Genomic DNA, 25,109 nt, shown 5'->3' on the forward strand with positions numbered 1-25,109 from the left:
TATTCTGAGAGGTCAAATGTCACGGGTCACCTGATCTCCTGTGACCTTTCTCTCAGCTCAAATCCACGTCTTTAAAGTCCAGCAGAAATCTATGTGAGTATTAAATCTGAAATCTCCGTTCTTAAAGAAGGATTAGATACTGTATATATCAGATATTAACGTCGGGATGTGTTTTAAACTCTTTATCAGAGCAGAATTTGGTCTTCACGGTAATCTCAGGTGTAGGTTTTCAGCTGTTTTTGATAATTGTGAACATGCTCATCAGAAGAAACCATGGTCCTTTGAGAACGAAATGCTGAATGTGAATCAGTTAAAATCAGTCAATAATAAAGAGAATTATGCAGGTATTTATTTATTTATTTAGCCTACTTTATTATTTTTATTTTATTTTTTGTTTGACAACAGTTATTGTTTTAGTGATATAACTATTTTGTCAACAACAAAAAAATGATAATAAAATAAAAAATACAGAATGAGTTAAATAATGTATAATGCATGCTTCTCTAAAAATAAAAAAACTCATTTATCACTCAATAAAGGCTGCACGTGTTTCTTTAACGCTGTTCACTCAAGTAAATCACGTTTTAACTATATGCATAAAATATCGAGAATATCAGAAAACAAATCTCACGACTGTAAAAAGTGAGAAAATACAACCAAAAAGTGTTTTAGATGTCTGGACGCTAATTCAGACGGATCTCATGGACGTTTCTCTGGAACGTGATTTGCGTCGCGACGCGCCTGTAACGCGCAGCGCAGGTGCGGATAAACGGGTCGCGCGCACGTACAAGCGGCGTCTCAGCCGTGTCTTGTGAGGGAACGAGCGCGTTTAACGTGTCGGAGGAAAGACAGAGCCACACTGAAGAAGCCCGAGCCTGAAACACAAACTTATGCATCATGATAACAAACTGAAGTGTGTTTCATTCACACTTAATCCGTTCAGATGAACACAAGATGAATTAATCTAATCACAACTGAACGTTTGCCCTGAAACTAACGCGTTTTGTTACACTGACGAGCCTAAATGAATGCTTTTTTCTCAGTTTGAGTGTTTTATTATGTGATGCACAAACATTAATCAAAGTATTTATTTATCAGTTCGATACTGCAATCAAAAACCATCAGATCAGAATTTACAGAAATAAATCGTTTTGTATTTTAAATAACCTAAAGTAGGAAAATCGGTTCTCCAGAGTATCTTTTAGTTATTATTATTTTTATTAGGGGCTTGTTCATAATTCAATTTTTTGTCTTATACACTGACAGGCTAACATTTGATCAATTGGGGTTTATCCAGTATATATGATGTGTTCATCATCTGTAAAAAGTCATTTAAAACTTTTTCCAATTTCAAGAATCATATTTTCTCTATTAATCAAATTAATGGCGCACAAGAAGTTGTGGCGATTTGTTCCCTCTCTTTTTCTTTCTTTCTTAGAAAACAGTTTACACAACATTTAATAGGCATATTTTCTGTTTTCGTGCACGCGCTTTGGTGAATTTAATGTAGATGTAAAAAAAAATGTGTTTTAAAGTTCCATAAAAGCATGAGCATCAAAACAATACTGTTAAATAATATATAATAAAAATAACAACTTTTCTAAATGGAACTAATATAATAAAAATCTTTTTTTTTTTTTTTTTTTTAAAGACTGTAGGTTGATTTGGGTTCGAGTTTAAAGCTGGTAAAGTGAGCTGAGGTTTGGCTTTAGATTATGTGTTTAAAAAGGAAACAAAGTCCACGCTGGAACTCTCTCTGTTACTCTTTCTCTCTTTCAAATATCGATTTTCTTTGACATGAATAATGGTGTTTTTCAGTCAGTGATTCTTCGCGTTAGATGGAGTGTGCCGAGGCAGAGCAGAACATCAAGCTCGTGTGTGTCCGACACTGAATCTCGGCAGGTTTACAGACACTTTTCCTCCAATCTCTGGCATCTGAAAGGCCGGGGACAGTCACTGGACCCCTGCACCCCCTGCTCCTCCTCTGACAGCTGATCAAAAGAAAAATAGGTCACGCTTTTCGGACTTCTGTCGCTCGTCCTTAATTACAGTCGCTTTAAACAAAAGCAACATCTGCGCATCCTCCGCAACCGGCATTCGAGAAACCTGTTCCTTCTGAATCACTGAAATAAGTTACTGTGCATGTGAACTGATCGATTTAGAGAAACTCTAGCGAGAGGACAGGGTTTGAGGTTTAAAACAAACATGCATACTTAAATTAAAAAGTATGCTTTTTTGTCTAGAAGACTGCACGGTGTAAATGTGTGTTTGGAAACAATGAAGCCTCGCAATAATTTACTACAAATACATAAGTCAAGAAAATGATCGGCTCGTATTTACGGTGTGTGCATTTATATATACAGTCCCCAAAAATTAACATGCATGATTAATCATTTAAATATTAATGTAATGTAGGCTATGTAATGAAGAAGTGTTAGATTCGCAGAAGACGCGAACATACGTTTGATATTTAAGCATATGTGCAGTTGAAAACTGATAGATAGATAGATAGATAGATAGATAGATAGATAGATAGATAGATAGATAGATAGATAGATAGATAGATAGATAGATAGATAGATAGATAGATTCTATTTTGCATTACATTTTCCAAAATGTGTACACTTTATATATTAAGATGTGGTGTTTAGGGGTAAATAAGGTACAAATATGTTCTTTTTTGGAGGTTGTACAGTTAAATTGCAGGATTTTGAATATACCAGTCCATGTGATTATATTTCTGTGTTGTTTTGTAGAGGATGAGCATCTGACGCGAGATTCCAGATGCAGAGTTGGCGAGACCGAGTGGAAGCGTCAGGGATTGGCCACTGGCGCGCGCGCGAGGAACGCGATTGGACCGCCAGCGCGTCAATCAACGCGAAATCTCCGCCCCTTTTCAGCAGGGTCGGGTGCGCGCGGAGCACCTCCAGCTGCCCAAACAGAAGACGCAGGAGGAGTAGAGGGCTCGGACATGGGGAGAAATCAGCACTGGCCCGTCTGATAGAGATCAGTGTTTTTATTCATTCTAAAGGAGGCGGGAAAAAACCCGAGAGGCCTTAGGAGAGAGAAAAATAAGTAAAAACAAATACGGAGAGAAACCCATCCCTGGCACAAAGCTGGACGTAAATCAATGGACTGAATGAAGACTGCCTATAACGCCTATCGATGCCTGGCCAAGGATTTGGATGTGTACGCCATGAACCCGGAGATGACAATGGACATTGGCAGCTTAAGCCATGAGCAGGACTTGATGAGCGGCCACAGCCCCCATCACAACCGCAATCCGGGGGCTTCCTTGCGGATACACCAGGATCTGACCGTGGCGCCGTCGCGCTCCGCGATGGTCTCCAGTATGGCTTCGATTCTGGACGGCGTCGGCGGCGGCGGAGGAGAGTACCGTCCCGAGCTGTCCCTGCCGCTCCATCACGCCATGAGCATGCCCTGCGACACCTCCCCATCCGGGATGAGCGGCACCTACACCACGCTGACCCCTCTACAGCCGCTGCCGCCGATTTCCACCGTGTCCGACAAATTCCACCACCATCATCACCATCACCAGCGTCTCTCCGGGAACGTGAGCGGCAGCTTCACCCTCATGCGGGACGAGAGGACTCTACCAGCCATGAACAACCTCTACAGCCCCTACCACAAAGACATGAGCGGGATGGGACAGAGCTTGTCCCCTCTGGGCAGCGGCTTGGGCTCCATCCACAACACGCAGCAGACGCTCCACAACTACAGCCACGAAAAGATGCTGAGCTCCAACTTCGACGCGCACACAGCCATGCTGACCAGAGGGGACCAGCACCTCTCCAGAGGCCTCGGTGGCCCCGCAGCGGGCATGATGCCGCACCTCAACGGGATGCACGGGCATCCGGGTCACCCTCAGTCCCACGGGCCCGTGTTGGCTTCCAACCGGGACAGATCGCTCTCCTCCTCCTCCTCCACCGGGGCGCCGGGCTCCGGCTCCGGGCAGCTGGAAGAGATCAACACCAGGGAAGTGGCGCAGCGCATCACGGCCGAGCTCAAGCGCTACAGCATCCCGCAGGCCATCTTCGCGCAGCGGGTGTTGTGCCGCTCGCAGGGCACGCTCTCCGACCTCCTGCGGAACCCCAAACCCTGGAGTAAACTCAAGTCCGGGCGCGAGACGTTTCGCCGCATGTGGAAGTGGTTACAGGAGCCCGAGTTCCAGAGGATGTCGGCCCTTCGGCTTGCAGGTAAGACAAGGTATCTGCTTTTGAACATCTTCTGTGTCCGTTTAGGCTTAGGGAACATTTCTTTAATTCGTTTTACAGGTGAAACACTATTTTGCACAACCACTTTTTGTGCTTTTTTCCCCTGTTGTTTATTCACTTTATGGTGCAAGTGCATGCTTTTGAAGAGCAGCTTCGGTCTCGGTGAAAGCAAAGCTTTCAGAGGTGCTGAATAGGGATGTGTTGGTAATTACTGGACTGTTATTCCCCTCTACATCAGGTTTGTTGCCCCCTCTAGCGATGGGCGGTGCAGGACCCCTCTTCCTTTGTTCGGCTGAAGAAAAAGCAAGACTTTAATTTTGCAGTTTGGCTTTTGAGGTGTCAGAGACAGTGTTGAATAGCGTTCAATCAGTGCATTAAAATAGAAGCATAGTCCGTATCGATTTTTAATTTGTAGGGTGATGCACAATTATTCACTGAAATAATAGACAGCTCTGATGCCTCCTGCATTGTGCAACACCAGCGCGAGCCTGTGCATTAACTTCTGCTGAGGAAAACACAAGCTGTGCATCTTTTGCTTAAAGAACTGATGCTAAATCACCAAAACATACGCATATTAATCAAAACATGCCATCATCGATTCTTGAATGTCATGCATTCAGATAATGAAATGCACTGTGATTGTTTTGCCAAGCAAACAAATGCATTACTTCATCAAGAATGTGATTTTTAAGCAGAACTGTGCTGTGTGATGTTGGCGTAGGCGCTTTAATGGTGTTTCCCTGCAGGGCTCTGGTCTCACAGATGGCTGTGGGTTGGGGGGAAGGTATTATGTGATCTGCAGGGGAATTGTAAAGAAGAACAGAGGCTGCAGTGGCTCGATGAATTATTGATAGGAATCTCTGCGTGACCCTCAGCTCAACGCACCCAACGTCACCTTGTCTTGGGTTAAACAGGCAGAGATGTGCAGCCCGGCACCTGCCTTTTGTTCCGTGCTTTGGAGAAAGAATGCAAAAGAGACACAAACAGTGAAGTAAAAAATAGAGGAGTTGCACATCGTGTCATCAGAAATGTGTGACTCGGAGAGAATTGCTCACGTTTTGTTTTCATGCTTGGATTTCATGCATGTAAATGTATACTTGAAGGTATACACATACAGATTTATTGGCTTATTTAAACATAGTGGTTCAGGTGCCTGGTGTCACAGGAGAAAACAAGCCTTTCGTTGCACTGTTAATTTAGTCAAATCAAACGTGACGTCTGACCGGGACTCATTCCAGTCACACGGCGCAGGCAATCAGCCATCGAGACGAACCTCGGCCTGTGCCGTCCGCCGCTGACAAACAACTTTATTAAGTAAATGATCAAAAGGGACAAGTGCTGTTATACGAGTCAGGACAGAGGAGATGGAAAAAGAGCAGGTCTGGAGGAACACAGGGTCCTGGCCTGTAAATAAATACCACCAACCAATGCAAGAGACGTCTCTCTTGATTTGGGCTTCTGCAAAGACTATTTCATTTTCCTGATGAAGACAGACAGGGCAGGACAGGGAATATATGAAATATCTTTAGATAAACATTGGTGTCTGAAAGTCTGAGAGCACATGGATTTTTTTTTTCATTTAATACAAAATGTCTCTTTGCAAAGTATTTTAACAGAAATCCAATCTGAGTTAAAAGTTGGGAAGAAAAATGAATAAGTGTCTTGGTGCAGCAAAGCCTGATGATCATGTTCCCCATCATGAAAGAGCTTCTTGAGCATCTTTAGGAAATCTGACCATCTGTACACGAGTCATATGATCAGTGACACACATGTACTGACATTTGATCCTAGAAATATTGCAACAACTCAAATATTTCTTCGTTTTGACATCATTTGCATTTTTTAGCATCCAAAGCTATTTATTTTCATGTTTGCATGAAAAAATCCATGTTGACAATGTGGTCTCGGACATTTGGACTCCACTGCATGTTTTTATTTAATTCCAGGTTTGCATATACAAATGGCAGATTTTAATTGTGGTCTTAGACATTTGGACACCAAAGCATATTTGTATTTATTTTAACATTGGCATAAAAAAAAAGAATTCCAATTTTCTCAGATATTTGGACGCTGCTGTATATTTAGATTTGTTTTCATGTTTGCATGAGAAAACTACGAAACATTCAGTGTGGTCAGAGCCATTTGGGCACCATTGTAAAATATTAATAATTTCAACATTTGCATGAAAAAAATCCTAAATTTTCAATGTCATGTATTTGGGCAGCACTGTATATTACAGAAGCGGTCGACCGATATGGGTTTTTAGTGGCCAATGTGATACCGATATCTAGTGAACAGGATGACCGATGATGATTTCAGTGACAATGCAGATGTATATGCTGATTTAAATCCTTGTGAAATAACACATTTTTCTTGCATAATATGAAATTCTCTTGAAAAGAGCTATTTTGTAGTGCTCCAAATGACCTGGTCTGACCGATATATCGGTTAGTGACCAGTTAGAATATCTATGTGTATTCTGTTACATTTAGGTTGTGTAATCAGATGTATGAATGACTTCAAGATTTGAATGAAAAATGAAAGCAGAAGATTATATAGGCTATATATCAGCAAGATTGGCTTATTTTTAACGCTGGGCCAATCAGGCATCATGTTATCAGTGTGTTGTCTTCTGCACTTTTCAAAGGAAAAAGAGATCAAAATCCCAGGCCAGCTCTGCTGTTTATTTTCATCCTGTCGTTCGGTAATCTGTGGGAGTTATGTCACTTTCTCAAACACATATGTGTTGCTGAATGACAGCGGATCGATGTGGGTAATCTCTTAAAGATTAAAAGGGCATTAATACTGGCAACAATAACATAAATGTGTGCAACCAGTTCGCATTGATCTGGAACCCGATCTGGACTTTTTCCTGTAAAGCTGACGCTAGAAGAACGTTCCCAGCAAGCCGACTCTAAAAAGACTCCTGGTGGGCTATTCTGAGCTGTGCTTGTTTAAAAGGATCATTAAAGCTGATGAAGCCACCCAGATGAGACGCGGAATCAACGCATAACCAAGCGTAGATGTTTTCCATTTTATTTTAGCAGGATGTTGAATCACTCTGGCTTTGTGTGGAGGAGGCTGGCTTTAAAACAGTGACCTTCACAAAGACCAGGCAAAGCGTGCATCTCATGGCTCCAGATAATTATAATGGCTTTGTGGTGATGTGAGGGACCTTTTAGAGATGATATTCTCTTCTCAACCCAATAAGTGTGTAACACGGGCCAGGAGATTGATATAATCCCGGCAGAAATATGATTTATCAGACACTCATGTTTTTGTGGTCAAGCTGTTTTTCCACAGTCTATTCCGATCTCATGGAAGATGTCCTAGCATTATATTATGAAAAACAGCATTGCCTGTTACATTGTTAAGATTATGTAGTGACCCCTTACAGTAAAGTTTCATTTATGAACTAAGAATGCAAAATACTTCTACAGTACTTAAACATTTAAAAACACTTTTTATGTCTTATAAAATTAGTTAACACACTGTGAAATAACACAAACAAAAGGAAAACACGAAGATTAATAAATGTTTCACACTGTTAGTTCATGCATTAACTAATTGTAAATAGTTACCAATTATTCTTTATTATGCTAGACATTAAATCATCTAAATTAGGTGGATTGGATAGCCTATGTTTAAATGTAGTTCAAACTTCAAATACGAATATATTCTAGAGACACATTAATATTCTCAATGGTTTGGTGTTTTTTTATTATCTGTAATTTATTTATTTCACTCATCTTTTGCTCATTTGAAAAAATATTTCAATTGTAAAATCCACATATTTCCTTTAGTCATGTTTTAATCAGTCCTATCCTATTCAGCTGATGTATATTACATTGGAGATAAAAGTCTGAAAATGCTTCTAAATTCTATATTAATTTAACATTTGCACTTGCAAGTGCTACCAGCACAATATTTTTTTATAAAATGTTGAATAAATGCTTCATTTTATGTCAGAACTGCTTTGTTTTTACATTTTCAAAATCCTAAAGCTGTATTTCCATGTTTAAATCCCAGATATTTGACGCTCATGTGCCTCTTCTAGCACATAACTCTGAAGTGTGCGTTCATGCAGCAGCAGGTTGTTTTTTAGTTTTGAGGTGAAGTGATGTGATTATCTTTGTGTCAGGTTGAAATGTCTTGTGATTGGGATTGCTGTCAGCACTGGCCTGAGCAAAGGGCAAAGTTTTTGGTCTCTCAGCCCCACAAAACGGCCCGAGATGCTGCTGTCAGTAAGCAAACAGTAAGCGATAACATGTTTTTTTGGAGCGAGTATGTGATGATTCATTGGTCTGACAGATTTTCTTTTAATGTGGGTTTAATACTTGCGTTCCAGTAGTCTGGTCTGTTTGGTTTCATGTTAGTCATCCACAGATGAATGAATGATATTAATTGCCTTGTGTGTGCAGCATAAAAATGTATTCCATGTAAACCATGTAAAAAGTTTATTCTTCATGTCTCTTACATTGCAGAAAGTATAGGCAACTTTTAACTTCAGCTATGAGGAAAGAGAAAGGTTCATGTTTGCTTTTCTAGAGGACAGAAGCTGATAAGAGCTTACGTAATAAAACACATACTTTTTTTGCCATAATATATTCACCTACATGTCATTACAAACCCATTTGCTATTATTTTATGCATTTCATTTATTTTGGGCAGATCATTGCATTGCATTCCTTTGTAATAGAACCGTTCCTAAACTTCAGGAATATTTTCCTTATAATGCCAGGAGACATCGTGAATCTTTATGCAACTCTTTTGCTTACAATAGTTCATAGTCATATCTGTCAAGCTCCAGAAAGCCGTGGTATTGAAGTTGTAAAACAGAGACCGTAAATGTCTTTTTGTTTGGAAAAGAGTTGCATGAATATGTTTTAAGGACTTAATAGTCTTATGGGTTTGGATTGGCATCAAGGTTGTATAAATAATGACAGAATCTTCATTTTAGGATGTGATGCAATCAGGATTTGTGTACTCTTAAGATAGGTTTGCCAAACAAAGATATGACATGAACAAAGATACCTAAGTAATCAGTGTTGCTTATTTATCTGTGGCACTTTTGTGCCTTTGTAAGCATTCGGTGTGTTTGTGAAGCTGATTGGATCGTTGGCTGATGTTGTTGACTAGTGTTTCCTCATCAACATTGTTTCAACACATCGTTTGTGAGCGTTCTGATTGGCTCTATCAGTGTGCTGATGTTTCTGTCTGGTAACAAACCTTTGAACCACTGATGTCATCATTTCAGTCCTAGATGAACTCTGACCTTTTATTCACTTGATCATAGAACATTTGTTCTGTTCCTCATGGAGATCAAGAGATACAATGACTCGAAAAGTATCTGGACACTTGAGTCTCACTTAAAGACGCTAAATGCAGAACCATTGTTTTTTGTTTTGTGTTTCCATGTACTAGTCATTTTTTAGATTTTGGGCTGTTTTGCTTCCATAAAACATCTTCTTTCAGACAGTGGAAAGAAAACATCTAAGAAACACATTTAAGTGTTAATTTTATTACTCTTCGTCTATTTGTGTCTGTCGATTTTAATTTCAATGCATATATTTAAAGTTTTATTCTCCACTTCAGCAGTACTTAGATACACCCAAACTTACAGTTTTATTCCTTTCTGTATTCTGAAGGATTTTACTGATGGGTTCATTGTTCATATTTCATTTGCCCCGATTTATATAACCTTTTATATCGAAAAACATGGTTAAAATGCATATCTTTTAAAAGCCTTGAGTTTCTTTCTCCACTTCAGCATCACTAACATACACCAAAACTTAGAGATTTATTCTTCTCTATATCCTGAAGGATTTTACCAAAGGGTTTGTTCATATTTCATTCACCCTGATTTATATAAAAAATTATATCGTAAAACATGGTTAAAATGCATATCTTTAAAAGACATGAGTTTCTATCTCCACTTCAGCTGCACTAACATACACCAAAACTTACAGTTATATTCCTCTCTATATTCTGAAGGATTTTACCAAGGGGTTTGTTCATATTTCATTCACCCTGATTTATATAACCTTTTATATCAAAAAACATGGTTAAAATGCATATCTTTAAATTACACGAGTTTCTTTCTCCACTTCAGCAGCACTAACATACACCCAAACTTAGAGATTTATTCCTCTCTATATTCTGAAGGATTTTACTGATGGGTTTGTTCATATTTCATTCATGCTGATTTATATAACATTTTATATCGAAAAACATGGTTAAAATGCATATCTTTTAAAAGCCTTGAGTTTCTTTTTCCACTTCAGCAGCACTAACATACACCAAAACTTAGAGATTTATTCCTCTCTATATCCTGAAGGATTTTACCAAGGGGTTTGTTCATATTTCATTCACCCTGATTTATATAACCTTTTATATCGAAAAACATGGTTAAAATGCATATCTTTAAATTACACTAGTTTATTTCTCCACTTCAGCATCACTAACATACACCAAAACTTAGAGATTTATTCTTCTCTATATCCTGAAGGATTTTACCAAAGGGTTTGTTCATATTTCATTCACCCTGATTTATATAAACATTTATATCGTAAAACATGGTTAAAATGCATATCTTTAAAAGACATGAGTTTCTATCTCCACTTCAGCTGCACTAACATACACCAAAACTTACTGTTATATTCCTCTCTATATTCTGAAGGATTTTACCAAGGGGTTTGTTCATATTTCATTCACCCTGATTTAAATAACCTTTTATATCAAAAAACATGGTTAAAATGCATATCTTTAAATTACACGAGTTTCTTTCTCCACTTCAGCAGCACTAACATACACCAAAACTTAGAGATTTATTCCTCTCTATATTCTGAAGGATTTTACTGATGGGTTTGTTCATATTTCATTCATGCTGATTTATATAACATTTTATTAATCAAACCATGGCAAAAATGTATTTTGACTGTTGACAGTATTTTCCAATTTTTGGAGCAATAAAAAGAGATATCCAAAATCCTCTCTATAAAAACCTTTAACTCTAATATGTCAACAAAATCTTACAATAATCTTGAACCTGGCTTTTTCCAGTGTTCAGATTTATTTTCTGGAATTACTTGCAAATTAGTGCAATTTTAATTACAATTTTTATATTTAAATTTTATATTTTATATAAAAACCTTTAATTTAAAACAGTTTTATCCATTTGTTCAGAATGTTTACCCTTAAAATTGTCTGTATGTCATTGCATTAGATATCAAAATATAACAGCAAGTGTTGTTTATTTGTTAAGAAAGATGCACAAATACACTTTACAAACCAAATACTTAACAGCAAGGTCTGAAATCATAAAACAATAGTGATAAAATCAGCAAAACACTAGTTTATTAAAAGATATTTAATGGAGACCAGATCCCTTTATTATTTCATACATGCATATATTTGATATCTTTATGATTGTGATGCATCTGAAGAAATGATTTTGGGTTTACTGTATTTAGTTCTGGCCAAAGCGAGATGATCCACTGTCTCTCTCTCAGTTTCTCTTCCCCTCCTCCACCTCTCGGCGAGGTGTCCGGCCTTCATATAAAGGATATCCGCACATGCACAGAATGACACAGCTAAGTGCAAGACTACAGCATAATGCATTTAGCAAGTCCTCTCGCTCTAACACACACACACACACACACACACACACACACACACACACACACTGGCCACTTCCAGAAGAGCGTATGCTTAGGAAATGGTTGATATTGAGATCGGAAGCATTTGAGCATCTTGGCATTCGCACAAGAGAGATCACACAACAGTATCATGAAACACTAGCCGAATTTAAAAAAAAGAGTGATTTTCTCTCATATGTTATGGGTAGGTTTCAGCGAACAAGTGAAAACATCATTACTGATCGTGTTTTGTGGCGAAATATTGATCTGATGTCACCCACCTCCCCCCTCGCTCTCCTTCTTTCTCTTTCTCTGTACCGTATCGCTCTCTTTTTCTCCCTCATGCAAATCTGATGACAGTCAGATGCATGTGACTAGAAATATCAAGATTTTGTGAACTTGAATTCATTACAAGTGCTTTAGCTTTTAACAAAAGTTGAGTCATTTTAATTTAAACTAGTTTTGGAAATTTGCATTTACTAATTTCAGAGCAAACATTTACTTGATAATTAGTGATAGAGTGATATTCACCAAGCTGATTAATTGATGTATATTGTATATATATATATATATATATATTTATATATATCATATTTATATATCAGTATATGTATATATCAGATTTATATATCAATATATCATATCAGTGTTATTTTAGTATTTTGAGATACTATTATCATTTTTATTAATATTTAGAATAAAAGATTTCATCTTTATATTTGTTGTTTTCATTTGAATTTTACTTAATGTTTTAGTAATTTTCTTGTGTTTTTGCCTTTTAAGTGTTTTTGGAAACTTGTTGCAATAAAATAGGTTTAAGTTTTTATGTTTTATTTTATTTCAATGAATGTTTATTATATTTATTATATTAAATGTTTTAATAGTTTTAGTTTCAGTTAGCTATAATAACCCTGAATGCTGTGTACCAAAGTCAATACATTTGGTGTTAATATTGTAAAATAAGAGTTTCAATCCACCCGTTTTGTGTAAATCTCTCTATAGACATCTGAACTCAAACCATCATTAATTCTCAGTATGGATTTTCTTGCATTTTTAAGATCACACAAACCATCTCACCTCAAGTTTTTTTTTTTTTTTTTAGCATTGCTTCCATGTGATCCACATTCCATTAGCAATTTTATTTTTAGTTTATGTATTACTTCTGTTGTTGTTTGTACATTTCCATGCATCTTCACAACAAACAGAGATTACACTTTTCTTTCATCCAGTGCAATTTAAAAAACAACATTACATTTTTTATAGATTTTAATTTGATTTATGTGGTATTGTTTCCAAATGATTCCATTAACAATCTGTACAATTCCTTTAGGAACTTTTGTACTTAGAAATAAAATTCCAGTACATCTGATTGAATTCAGTATATAGGCTGGTCTTCGGGTTCCTCATTAATAACTGAAGGTGTAAGCTGATACACAATACAGGCAAGAACTGATCGATCTCATACGGCCGGGTCTTTGAGGGCAACCCAGTTAGGACCGTTCCATTGGACATTTCCTCTCACACACATTGATTTACATTTGCCAACGAGGAAAGATAAACCAGCAGTGTGAGAGCAGCTCTTACCCATTGGATGAAAGGCCAGGGAATCCTGAGGTATTGATCGGATTGATTGAACTCTACCCCTTTAAGAAAAGCCCAAAGTTGACACCCCTCTCCCGTGGAAATGGTAAATCCCTTTGAATAATATAATTGCTTTTTTAATTGCACTGTAAAGCGCCATGAGAGCCTGTCCTGATGGAGTCAGTGTTGCGTGGACACCCATTGACGGCTGAGATTGTCTCTCTCTCTCTCTGTGTGTGTGTGTGTGTGTGTAAGCAGTAAGCAGAATACCAAATGATGACGGGGAAATTCACTGCTCCACAAAAGCAGCAGTCTGGAGCTTTTATCCAGAGCAGCACTGAACAGAAAGCCATCAAGGCCTCGTAAAGAGAGCTGGGTTTAGGAAGTAAACATTGATCCTTTATTTTCCTAGAGAGAACACAAAGAGAAAGTACAGCTGCCTTGTGCACAACAAACACAACTGACCCAGCTAACAACAAATGTGTTCTAAGAATGCTATGCTAATGTTATGAAACATTATTTCTGTTTTCGGAAAATGTTCTCGGAGCGTTCCATTGTATTATTCTAAAAATTACGAAAACGTTACTTTTGAATGTTTCTCTAAACATCCTGAAACAAGTAGTTACATTTAAAAAAAGATTAGTTGAACATCCAACAAAAATGTTTAAAAAACGTTCGTTCTATAAATAATGTTTTTGTGCAAAGATTTTGAGACAGTTATTCCTATTATACATAATTATATGAACTTTTTTTTTTTTACATTTCTCTAAACATTCAAAACAACTCTTTTAAAGTTTATTTCTTTATTATGCGAATGTTCCATTTTATCATTGTGCAAACATGATGGAAATGTTACTTTTGAATGTTCTTCTGAACGTTCTGAAACAATGATACATTTAAAAAATGCTAGTGGAACGTTCAACTAAAACGTTTCATGAACAATGTATAAATTAACATTTGAGGCCATCATTAAAAACCAGATAATTTTCAACAAATGTTCTAGCATTTGACGAATGATTCATGAATTTCTAAAAAGTAAAAGAGTGCATCTTTTGGGATGCTAATCGAATAAAAGGCATGATGATGGATTTTTTCATTCGAATCCAATCCTAAAGGATAGAAATCCTATATTAATTAGTAAGAATCATTTGAGTGCTAATAGCATCTTGTATCATTGTCTTAAAGGATCCTAAACAGGATTTTACTCAAGAATAAGGGTTCAGTTTATCCAGCAGGATTGTATATTCTTACAGGATTCTTATTGATCCCAGTTAGGATTGTTTCAAATTATGAATTCCAATTCCAGCATTTTAATCTGAATTTACTTTCCAGATATGAGAAAAAACATGCATTATTCTGTTAATCCTGCTATTTTCATGCATTTGGGCCCAGTAGTGGCATTGAAGCAGCAGAAATGATGGCACCCCTTTTGAAAATGCTAAAGACCAAGACCCTGCAGCTAAATAATGTACTTTTAGTCAAACCTCAGAGCTTAAAACAAGCACACAGACTGTAGTTTGTGCACTTTGTGTGTTAGACAGCTCGGGGTTTGATCGAGGAGCCTCAGTAATGGAGGCTTGGAGAGGAATGGTGCACACTGCTCGTGTTTCTTCCAGTCTGATGTGTGAACACTGCCATCTACTGCTGTGTGTGTGTGTGTGTGTGTGTGTGTGTGTGTGTGTGTGTGTGTGTTGGACTGAAATGATTCCAACAAGACTGTGAAGGAAGCACGATTGCTATAGAAGAAACTCAAAATGATATACTTATGTTATACATCTGTGATGGTTTAGATCCTGATGTGCTGCAAGGCAACAGATAACAACAATAATTCATCATTACATTATGCTGAATGACAAATTAATTAGTCAGAAGCGATTTGTGGCATCTAGTCTAACTGTATTTTTTGCATTTTATGTTAAAGTTCAATCTAATCTAATCTAACATTAATTGAACATTTGTTTAAAACAATTTTCTGCAACATTTTAGCGCGGCATTCATTCATCGTATGTTGTATTATCATCTTGTGTGTTTAAGAACATTCAGAGAACATGTTCTGTTTGTTCTTTAATAATGTCACTTACTAAGTTCAGCCATATTCACAGAACGTTACTTAAACATTTTAGTTGGACATTCATATAACGTTTTTTTAACATTATTGCTACTTGTTTCAGAATGTTTACGAAACATTCAAAATTCTGCACAAATGTTCTTTGACTGAACATTAATAAAACATTGGTTGAGAATCGTCTGGTCTTTGATAACATTATTTGGGTTCTCAGAATGAGAATGATGAAGGAACGGTATGAAAGCTTGTAGAAATCATTCGGAATAATCTGGACTTTAATGGGTTAAGCGTAGTTCAGGATAAATGTCTGAGATTCAGATCCCTCAACAATCCCTGCTGCGTTTCTGCATCTATTATACATGCAAAGTGTGGAAATATTGCTGTGCATTTGTCTTTATCAAATATTTAGTTGAAGCGTGCTGTGAGAGGGGCTTTGTCGTATAGGGACGTCAGTCCGCAGCGGTCAGCAACTTCTTCTCTGCTTTCTCACACTCTTTACACTTGGCCGGCTCACACCTTCATTTATGACAAATGGGTCTGTGTGTGTGTGTGTGTGTGTGTGTGTGAAAGAGAAAGCAAGTCTGGTAATGAGGGTGTGAATGCAGCAGAAGTGAAAACACGCACACACACACTGTGTAAAACCTCACTGGTGTGTGTCTGGCTTTATTTACACCGTCGTTTCCTCTTACATAATAGTTTTGTACTCCGTTGAGCTCTTAACCTGATTTCTATTGATCTGGCCCAGGCTCAGTTGTGCATACTTAATTCAGAGGAGTAATCAAATCAGATCTTCACACACACACACACACACACACAAATGGATATGAAAATCATTTAGTAGCGATTACATTTTTATAAAAACAATATTGATAAAATATTGATAAAATTATATATAATACATAATAAAATAGCGCAAGCTTTTATACTGTTCATTCTTCCTATAAATATATATATATACTTTTTTAACTTATTTAAAAATATATTTTTTACAGATATATTTAAAATAATTAAATTAAAAAAATATTACAAAATTTTAGCTTTTCTGGATTGAACTACATTTTTTATTTAAAAAATTTAAATACAAAAATGTACTAAAATTTTGTACTAAAATCTGTTTCGTGCCTTTTATAATAAAAGAGAAAGACCAAAATATAGATAATATAAAGAAAATAAAGAAAATATAAAGAGTGGTAAAGAGAAATTAGTTTATGTAAATATTAATATAGAAGGCCCACAAACATAAAAACCATCACGGTAACACACTTGACATTAAAATAATGCAATAAGCATTTATTTAACAACACAAGATGTATCAAAACTCATGCACATAGTTGATACAAAAATAAAATGTTTAAAAAAGATTTATTAAAATTATAATGTATCATTCAGGGAGTTCTGTTTTTCATTGCAATTACATTAAATGTCCCATTCTTTTACTTACTGTTGGTTATTTATTTCCCCTTTTTATAGAAACATTTATAATCAATATAGAAGATTTTCTTATGACTAAAGTATAATTTATACATTTTCAACAATTTTCATGTATCGAATGCAAATCAAATCAGATAAAATTATTTGTCTTTTTAAAGGTGAATGATTTGTAGACAAACCTGCTGTTATATTTATGATTTTTCCTCATAGTTGTCTAGTCTTCTCGATGCGTTTTGCATGAAATCTATGTGATGTGTTTCAGCTTTAGCAGAGTTTTCCGAGATCAGCAACAAACTCACACACAGCTCAGCAAAATCCACAATCATTAAAGCCACAGAAACACGTTCATACACATTAATAAGAGATTCTGCCCGAGGCCATGATGAAATATATCCTACAGATGTACTGTAAGCAATGCAATTGATTGGCTTCCTTAGTTATATATAAAGTGTTCTGCAAAATTACAAACCACCATCAATTATAGCATTGCATTGTAGAGCGTGATGCTGCACATGCAGTAAGTCATGTTTTAATTGCTAGACAGTTTGTGTCTGTGTCTGGAGTGAAATACTAGCAGAGCACTTACTCTACAATTATTGTGCACTATATGCTGTCTATTACTTTTTAGAAATTGCATGAGAAACCGTATGCAATAAGAAACTGATTCTATCAGTAATATGCAAATGATTTCGTGATCTCATTTGCATGTTTAATCATGTGAGTCGCATGCATTTATTATCTCAGAAATCAGTTATATTTATGATGTTGTTTTGCATTTTAATTCAGTTTTGTGTAAGAAAAAAGAAAAAATGCATTTTAGTGGTTTAGCTAAAGAGATCTTAATTAATCGTTTGTATTTTATTGCATTGCATTGCATTTTAATCCAGTTAATTATCTAATTGTAGGTGGTGCATTAAAGCTCAAAGCATTAAATGTAAGTGTTTGGTAAATGCATGAATGTACATGTGATTGATTCTAACGTGTTTCTTCTCTTTCTTTTCTGTGTCCTTTCTAACAAACGAAACCCCCGAAGCGTGCAAAAGAAAAGAGCAAGACCCAAGCAAAGACAGGAGCAGTACACCAAAGAAGTCGCGGCTGGTTTTCACAGACCTGCAGCGGCGAACACTTCTGGCCATCTTTAAGGAGAACAAGCGTCCGTCCAAAGAGATACAGCTGACCATCTCGCAGCAGCTGGGTCTGGAACTGACCACTGTCAGCAACTTCTTCATGAACGCCCGCAGACGCAGCCTGGACAAATGGCTGGACGAGGGGAGTCCGACCTCCAGCACTTGTACCGAAGCGTGATCCCCGAGAGGAGAGAATCACGAGAGAAGGGCAACGAGACGAGAGAAGCTGCTTACCGGCTCGAGTCGTCCAGACATCAGGAAAAACACTGCTTTCTCTGCTCCAGTCCAAGCAACTGACACCAATGAATGATTAAAACCAATCAAAAACATGCTTAACTTTACATTTGGCTTTGAACTGAAGAGAAACCCAAAGCATCTGCATTTCACATCTACATACACTCGATATTAGCTTTGAATTTCATTTCCTGAAGTGTGTGTGTGTGTGGAGATAGTTTAAGTTATAAGAATGAATCTCACAAAAACAAGTCCAGGTCACATTTATTGCAATATTTAATATTCTGCTAATAGAATATTTTTTGTCTTGTTTTTGAGTACAAATAATATACATTTGCTTGAGAAACAAAAAAAAAAACAACAAAAAACAGTTAAGATATTTTCTGAAAAATCAATCAAAATGAAGTGAGTTTTGCTTAAAACAAGAAAAAGGAAAAAAAGCCAACGGTGGCAGAAAAATAAACTTAATTCAAAGAAGGAAAAATTGCATATATATATATATATATAAAATATAGAAATATATTATATTAATATATAATTATTATATATTATTCTACACAAAAATCGCTTGATTTTGATAAATTCTTCAAAAAACAAGACTTAATATCTCAATTAATTTTGCTTTTCAAACGTATCCTCATTTAAAAAAAAATTTATATTTCTGAAAAACAAACAAACCAAAAAAAAATAAAAAGATGAGGAAGAAAATTAATTTTTGCATTCAGGCTTTTTAAATAATAATAGTAATAATAATAATTCCCAGAAAACCCCATTGTCGATTATTGCCCCTAATGTTGTTACTGTAATATAGTAATTTTCATTATAGTAAATTTAAATTAAATTAAATTAAATTAAATTAAATTAAATTAAATTAAATTAAATTAAAATAGTAATTATATAAAAATAGTAAATAGTAATTATATAATTATTTTTTGTTTGCATTATGATAATGAAAATGACACATGTTCTTCTTCGTGAGATTCATCCATAACACGTAAATAACGGCACAGGTTTAAGTTGGCATTTCGTAGCAGGGTTTTTCCAGCAAACTGATGTGCGACCGAACAGAAGCACAAAGCACAACACACATGCAGGACACATTAGCTGGGTTTGTGAGCACAATCCTGAAGCACATTCAATTTGCAAAAGAACAGGGGCTGGACCACAGCGATTGTTCTTCAATGGTTCAGAAACAACTCAGGATGATGTGACCGAAGAACATGCATCTCACGAGCATCTCAACACTGTAATTACAATCTCACGACTGTAATTATATTATGCATTGAAAAACCAATCACAAGTGAACTGGCAATGGTGATCAGGGCCTTTACAAAGAGTTTAAGAGGAAAATCTCCACACCAATGTCTGCCAGTTTAGTTTTCCCAAAGTGTGCATGCCTCCTCGTAGTTTTAGCTCCACACTCTCGCTCTTTTATTCACTCATCTCTTGTCTGCATTTATTACCGATGGACAGAGCCGGTAAGCAGTTCTCTCCCGGGCTACTCTTGGATCACTCAAAACGGACACTGAAGACTTTTTGTATTTATTTGACAAATCGACACCAAAGAAACTTTTTCTGCACCTAACACGAACACTGTTCAAAGGAAAAAGTGACGACGACAAAGTGGAACGCCAAGCCGTCGTCTTTCTTGGATTGGGATCGGTGGAGACATTGGAAGCAGAATGGGATCGGAAGGGGAATGGAGAATGATGCGTCTCTCAAAAACACAAGTCGAAGATTGTCTTTCATGTGTGCCTATGCAGTTTTTTTCAACCAGAATGGAAAGAACAGCAAAAACCTCATCAGCTACAATACCAAAGATTTTAAGAGTTACTCCCTCCACAGTTCCCTTCAGTTTCCCGAGGAAGGGCTCGCAGCGGTGCTTCTCTCCATCACGGGACGAATAGGGGTCAGCGTTTGGTTTTTTAATCCATTTTGCAGCTAAAACTAAAGGTGTAACTCAGCCTGATGGGCATACCAAAGATAAACGCCTTTAAGCACATGCAACCTCACTCTTTCCCATTTTCCCAAGCTGGACCACTCATCATCTTGTAGTTTTGAGCTCATATCCCATCGTAGTCCACCGACAACCCACTTCCACCAATTCAAACATCATCCATCCATCATTTCCCAACATATGCACGCTTGTTTCCAAGCATTGACCTCCGAGTCCTGTGTTTGAGAGAGCTGTTGAAGCACCGCTGCGGCCGGTTCCATCATCTAAAAAGCCAATAATCTGCCAAAAACACTAATGTAATCTCATCTGTAAAGAGGAAACTGCAGACTGAAGGTCATATAGCTTTATCTTTAAGGTTTCTCTCTTTAAAAGCTTCTAGTCCAAAGATTCTCCAACGCCTCTTGGTTGGAGCTCCATCCGCTCTTCACAACAGTCAGGTTTTTAGCAACACGAGCCAAAGAGCTTTCCTTTGATTGTCTAAGTACTTATATTTTGCCAATGCCTCTTCAATGTCTAACCCAGGTTTTGCAATATGTGATTTATTTATGTAATTTATATTTGTAATGATTGAACTTAATTTAAATGGCCTTTTATCCTGAACAGCTTGCCAAAGTCTACATTTACTTTGTTTGCATCAGACGTATTTATTATGACTGGTATGCATAGGTTATTGTTTTTTTCCCCTGAATTCTTTAATTTTATTAGATTAGACTTGATTGATTATTTAAGACTGCTATTGCATCAAAGATGAAGTGCTTCTCTTAATTTATTTGTTAGCTTTAATTTAAAAAGTAAAAAAACAATCTTTCTGACTGGCCGTTTGTGAGCAATTACACAGTTCTGTTGAAGGACGATTCAGATGCAGGACTCACCAAAGATAAATCCCACGGATGCTGAGAAGACGTTCATTCATTGCTTCACTCGTAGAAGGACGTAGAGGAATCCCTTAAAAACTAGAAAAAGCTGCTTCCAAGACGGACTTGTGTGTGTGTGTGTGTATAAAAGTCTTTCTATCTCTATAGTGAGAACCACAGAGGCTACCTCACTGAGTTTTCCATTTGTAATTTTAACCGTGTTGATGAAACCAAAGATACCAAAGATTTCTTTTTCTCGAGTACGGTCTGCGCTTGACGCCATGCTTTGGATATTTTGATAACACCACTCTCTCTTTTTCCTCTTCTTCCTCTTTCAGACACGAGCTCCTCCTCTCTTTGGAAAAATAAGTGCAATGGAGCGGATGAGACTCGTGTCGAGCTGTAGATTTTAGTGCTGTGCATTTCTTATGGTCTCTTACCGGTCAGATTCTAAAAGACCTTGATGCAAAAAGAGAAACATCAACAGAAACATCAACATTATCTTTAATAAAACGCACATTGAAATGCATGGAAATATTCACCTTATTGATGGCTTGTTCCAGTCAAATTTAAACTGCAAAAGTGGCATTAATAAATGCATTTATACAGCAATTGCAACTCTATACTGTAATACTGGGGGGGATTAAGGTGAATCAGAACATGCATAATTTCGTCTGGCTTTTATGCATCATTGCATCTTTACACTAAATTTTAAGCAGGTTTAGAACAGGCTTAACTCTGCAGGATGATTCACGCACCAAGCTCAAATTTACACTGCAAAGGTGGCACAGAAGCGCCTCTGAAGTGGCATTGAAGTGTCTTTACCCAATGCTGCTCAGAGGCGGCATAAATGCTTTTGCACAGAAATTACAGCTCTATACTGTAATACTAGGGGCTAAAGTGGCTCAGGCATAATTTAGTCTGGCATTTATGCAGCATTGCATCTTTACACTAAATTTTAAGCAGGCTTAGAGCAGGCTTAACTCAAAATGCTGAACGATGCACACACTTTGCTTTAATATCTATGCCACATACTTTGATCCCGCATAAATGCATTTTTGTCATATGCATTTAATAGGAATTTCCAACTCCCTAAACTTAAGGCATCTTTGCACATCAAGGTTAAGGCTGCTTTATGCAAGCTCAGTAATTCAGCAATGCTGCATTAAAGCCAGACTAAATGAAGCCACATCAGCCCCTAGTATTGCCAGTTCTAAGTAGTATTAAACAGTCGATGTAAAGACACTTAAAAGCCACTTCAGAAGCGCTTTACAGCGGAAATGTAACATTAAAGAAAAACAACTTTCACTCCAAATTTGCTTGTAACAGCGTTGGTGTTTCTGTGCACGACGAACTCTAAAACCAAAGAGCAAATCGAATCATCTCATAACAGACCGAAGGGTCTACTCCATCCCAAGTAATGTCCCTCAACCCCGACAAAGACGTAGAGACCGCTTTTACTGCAAAGTGTGAGATATTGTTGGATGAGTGCCTTGCTTAAACCAAAGCGAAGTTTGACCTCTGTTTCTTTTTCTGTGAGTACCTCAGCGACAGGAAAATCCTGCGAGACGCAGTTTTTATGGTGCTTTGCAATGCAATACTGCAAAGAACAAAGGCTTTCTAAACTTTCCCTTTTCCTTCTTTTGAATGGTTGCAAAGCTTTAAATAAGAAAAAAAGAAACTTCATGTCGAGGGCGCAGACCGTGCTTTTCTTACCAAATTTTTCTCGGATATACCTCATAGAAGATAGTGTTAGGGTATTGTTATTATAGCATATGTATTAAATTATTCGCTCACTCTTATTTTTTAGTAACTGTGACTTGACAAACCAAGAAAAAGAGCTTTATGCATCTTAAGTTGTGATCTTTTTGTAATAGCTGAGGTTCGCTTATATACCAAAAAAAAAGAAAATGCTTGTCTTTTTGTCTCTTGTTAATGTGACAGCGCTCACAAATGTATTGTGGTGCAAGTTTTAAAGTTTTTTCTTTTCCATTTTTGTGAAGGGTGGCTCATATTCTCAACAAAGATATTATTTTTGGATCAGGAATGGTTGGTTGCTAGAATGAGCCTCGAGTTTACATTTTCCAATGGATTGTACCACTTCAATTTCATTTTACATCATGCATTTACTCCTTTTATTCTTCACGTGAAAATGTAGCATTGTAGCCATCATTCAATGCCATAGCCTTGATTTATGCACGAGTATCATTACGGTTCTAGCTAGCGTGCAATGCATTGTCAATAGCTTTTGAGTTTGGATCTCCCATTCTCACAAACAGCTGTGTTGAACACCACTCAAATTTCACTCCCAAATTGGACTTTTATTGAATCATTCTGCTCTAGATGCATCTGCAACACCAATCCTGTCCAATAATACAACAACTAAACATGGAAAGTCCTCTGATAGAGTTGAAATGTACCAGACAATCTACTGCTAATGTGAAAACACTTTGAGAACTGAGTTAAACGCATCTATTATGGAGTGTATTCCCAAGATCTGCTTTTTTTTATTCAAACTGAAAATGGATTGGAAATGGATTATTTTCTTTTTCGGTTTCATCGTTTTGTTCATTTGTTGGTTTTTAAATCATGTTCATGTAAAAATGGATTGATGGAAATCAAGAAGGAAAATTTATAAAATTTTTGTTTTGCATTCATGATCAAAGTCTTTGAAACATTCAAAGTTCATGTTCTTCCACAAAATGTTTGACCATAAATAAAGAGAACAAGTGATTTTATTCCCGAACTATTTGTCAATCAATCACAACAATAAATCCTGTCTTATGATGTAAATGTAAAATTTGCATGGTTTCAAATTTTACAACTTTAGTCTTATTTATAATGATGAAATGTCCAGAATCGTGGATGTTTCGATGTGGAAAGCAGTTCGGAATGGAAATATTGATATTTTATTTGTTAACAAGATACTTTTCTTACCTTAAAATCAGTAAATGTTATGAAATTAGAGAACTAAGCCAATAGAAGCGCTGGTGGTGTCATTTGATTTGGATGGGAACTTCAGATTGTGAATCATTTGAGTCAGTTCGGGAGTTCAAAGCGGGTTCGCGAATCATTTGAGTCAGTTTGTGGATCGCGAATCATTTTAATCATTTCGAGAGTTCGGAGCGGGTTCGCGAATCATTTGAATCAGTTCGGGAGTTCGGAGCGGGTTCCCGAATCATTTGAGTCAGTTAGGGAGTTCAAAGCGGGTTCGTGAATCATTTGAGTCACTTTGCGAGTTCGATACGGGATCACGAATCATTTGAATCAGTTCGGGAGTTCAAAGCGGGTTCGCGAATCATTTGAGTCAGTTCGGGAGTTCAAAGCGGGTTCGCGAATCATTTGAGTCAGTTCGGGAGTTCAAAGCGGGTTCGCGAATCATTTGAGTCAGTATGTGGATCGCGAATCATTTTAATCATTTCGAGAGTTCGGAGCGGGTTCGCGAATCATTTGAGTCAGTTCAGGAGTTCAAAGCGGGTTCGCGAATCATTTGAGTCAGTTTGTGGATCGCGAATCATTTTAATCATTTCGAGAGTTCGGAGCGGGTTCGCGAATCATTTGAGTCAGTTCGGGAGTTCGGAGCGGGTTCCAAAATCATTTGAGTCAGTTCGGGAGTTCAAAGCGGGTTTGCGAATCATTTGAGTCAGTTTGGGAGTTCGGACCGGGATAGTGAATCATTTGAATCAGTTCGGGAGTTCGGAGCGGGATCGCGAATCATTTGAGTCAGTTCGGGAGTTCGATACGGGATCACGAATCATTTGAATCAGTTCGGGAGTTCGGAGCGGGTTCCAAAATCATTTGAGTCAGTTCGGGAGTTCAAAGCGGGTTTGCGAATCATTTGAGTCAGTTTGGGAGTTCGGACCGGGATAGTGAATCATTTGAATCAGTTCGGGAGTTCGGAGCGGGATCGCGAATCATTTGAGTCAGTTCGTTTGTAGCGGGTAGCTACATCTTTGTGTACTGTTGATTTTAAACACTCAACTTAAAC

At 37.1% G+C, this 25,109-nt stretch overlaps 1 protein-coding gene across 1 annotated transcript; it reads left to right on the top strand.

Moving 5' to 3' along the window:
* Nucleotides 1-23,859, top strand: LOC127941572 (one cut domain family member 2). Its single transcript, XM_052536778.1, has 3 exons — nt 1-93; nt 2,757-4,217; nt 17,983-23,859. Exons 2-3 carry the CDS (start codon nt 3,140-3,142, stop codon nt 18,252-18,254), a joined length of 1,350 nt encoding a protein of 449 aa, XP_052392738.1. The 5' UTR covers nt 1-93; nt 2,757-3,139; the 3' UTR covers nt 18,255-23,859.
* The last annotated feature ends 1,250 nt before the right edge of the window (nt 23,860-25,109 follow it).

The sequence above is a fragment of the Carassius gibelio genome, chromosome A21 (assembly GCF_023724105.1).
Source record: "Carassius gibelio isolate Cgi1373 ecotype wild population from Czech Republic chromosome A21, carGib1.2-hapl.c, whole genome shotgun sequence".
Classification (NCBI taxonomy): Eukaryota; Metazoa; Chordata; class Actinopteri; order Cypriniformes; family Cyprinidae; genus Carassius; species Carassius gibelio.

What these genes read in the sequence shown, in the direction of transcription:
- LOC127941572 (XM_052536778.1), top strand. Translation starts at nt 3,140, where the DNA reads ATGAAGACTGCCTATAACGCCTATCGATGCCTGGCCAAGGATTTGGAT. An exon ending in GTCGGCCCTTCGGCTTGCAG is followed by an intron (nt 4,218 to 17,982) that starts GTAAGACAAGGT and finishes AAACCCCCGAAG; the next exon opens with CGTGCAAAAGAAAAGAGCAA.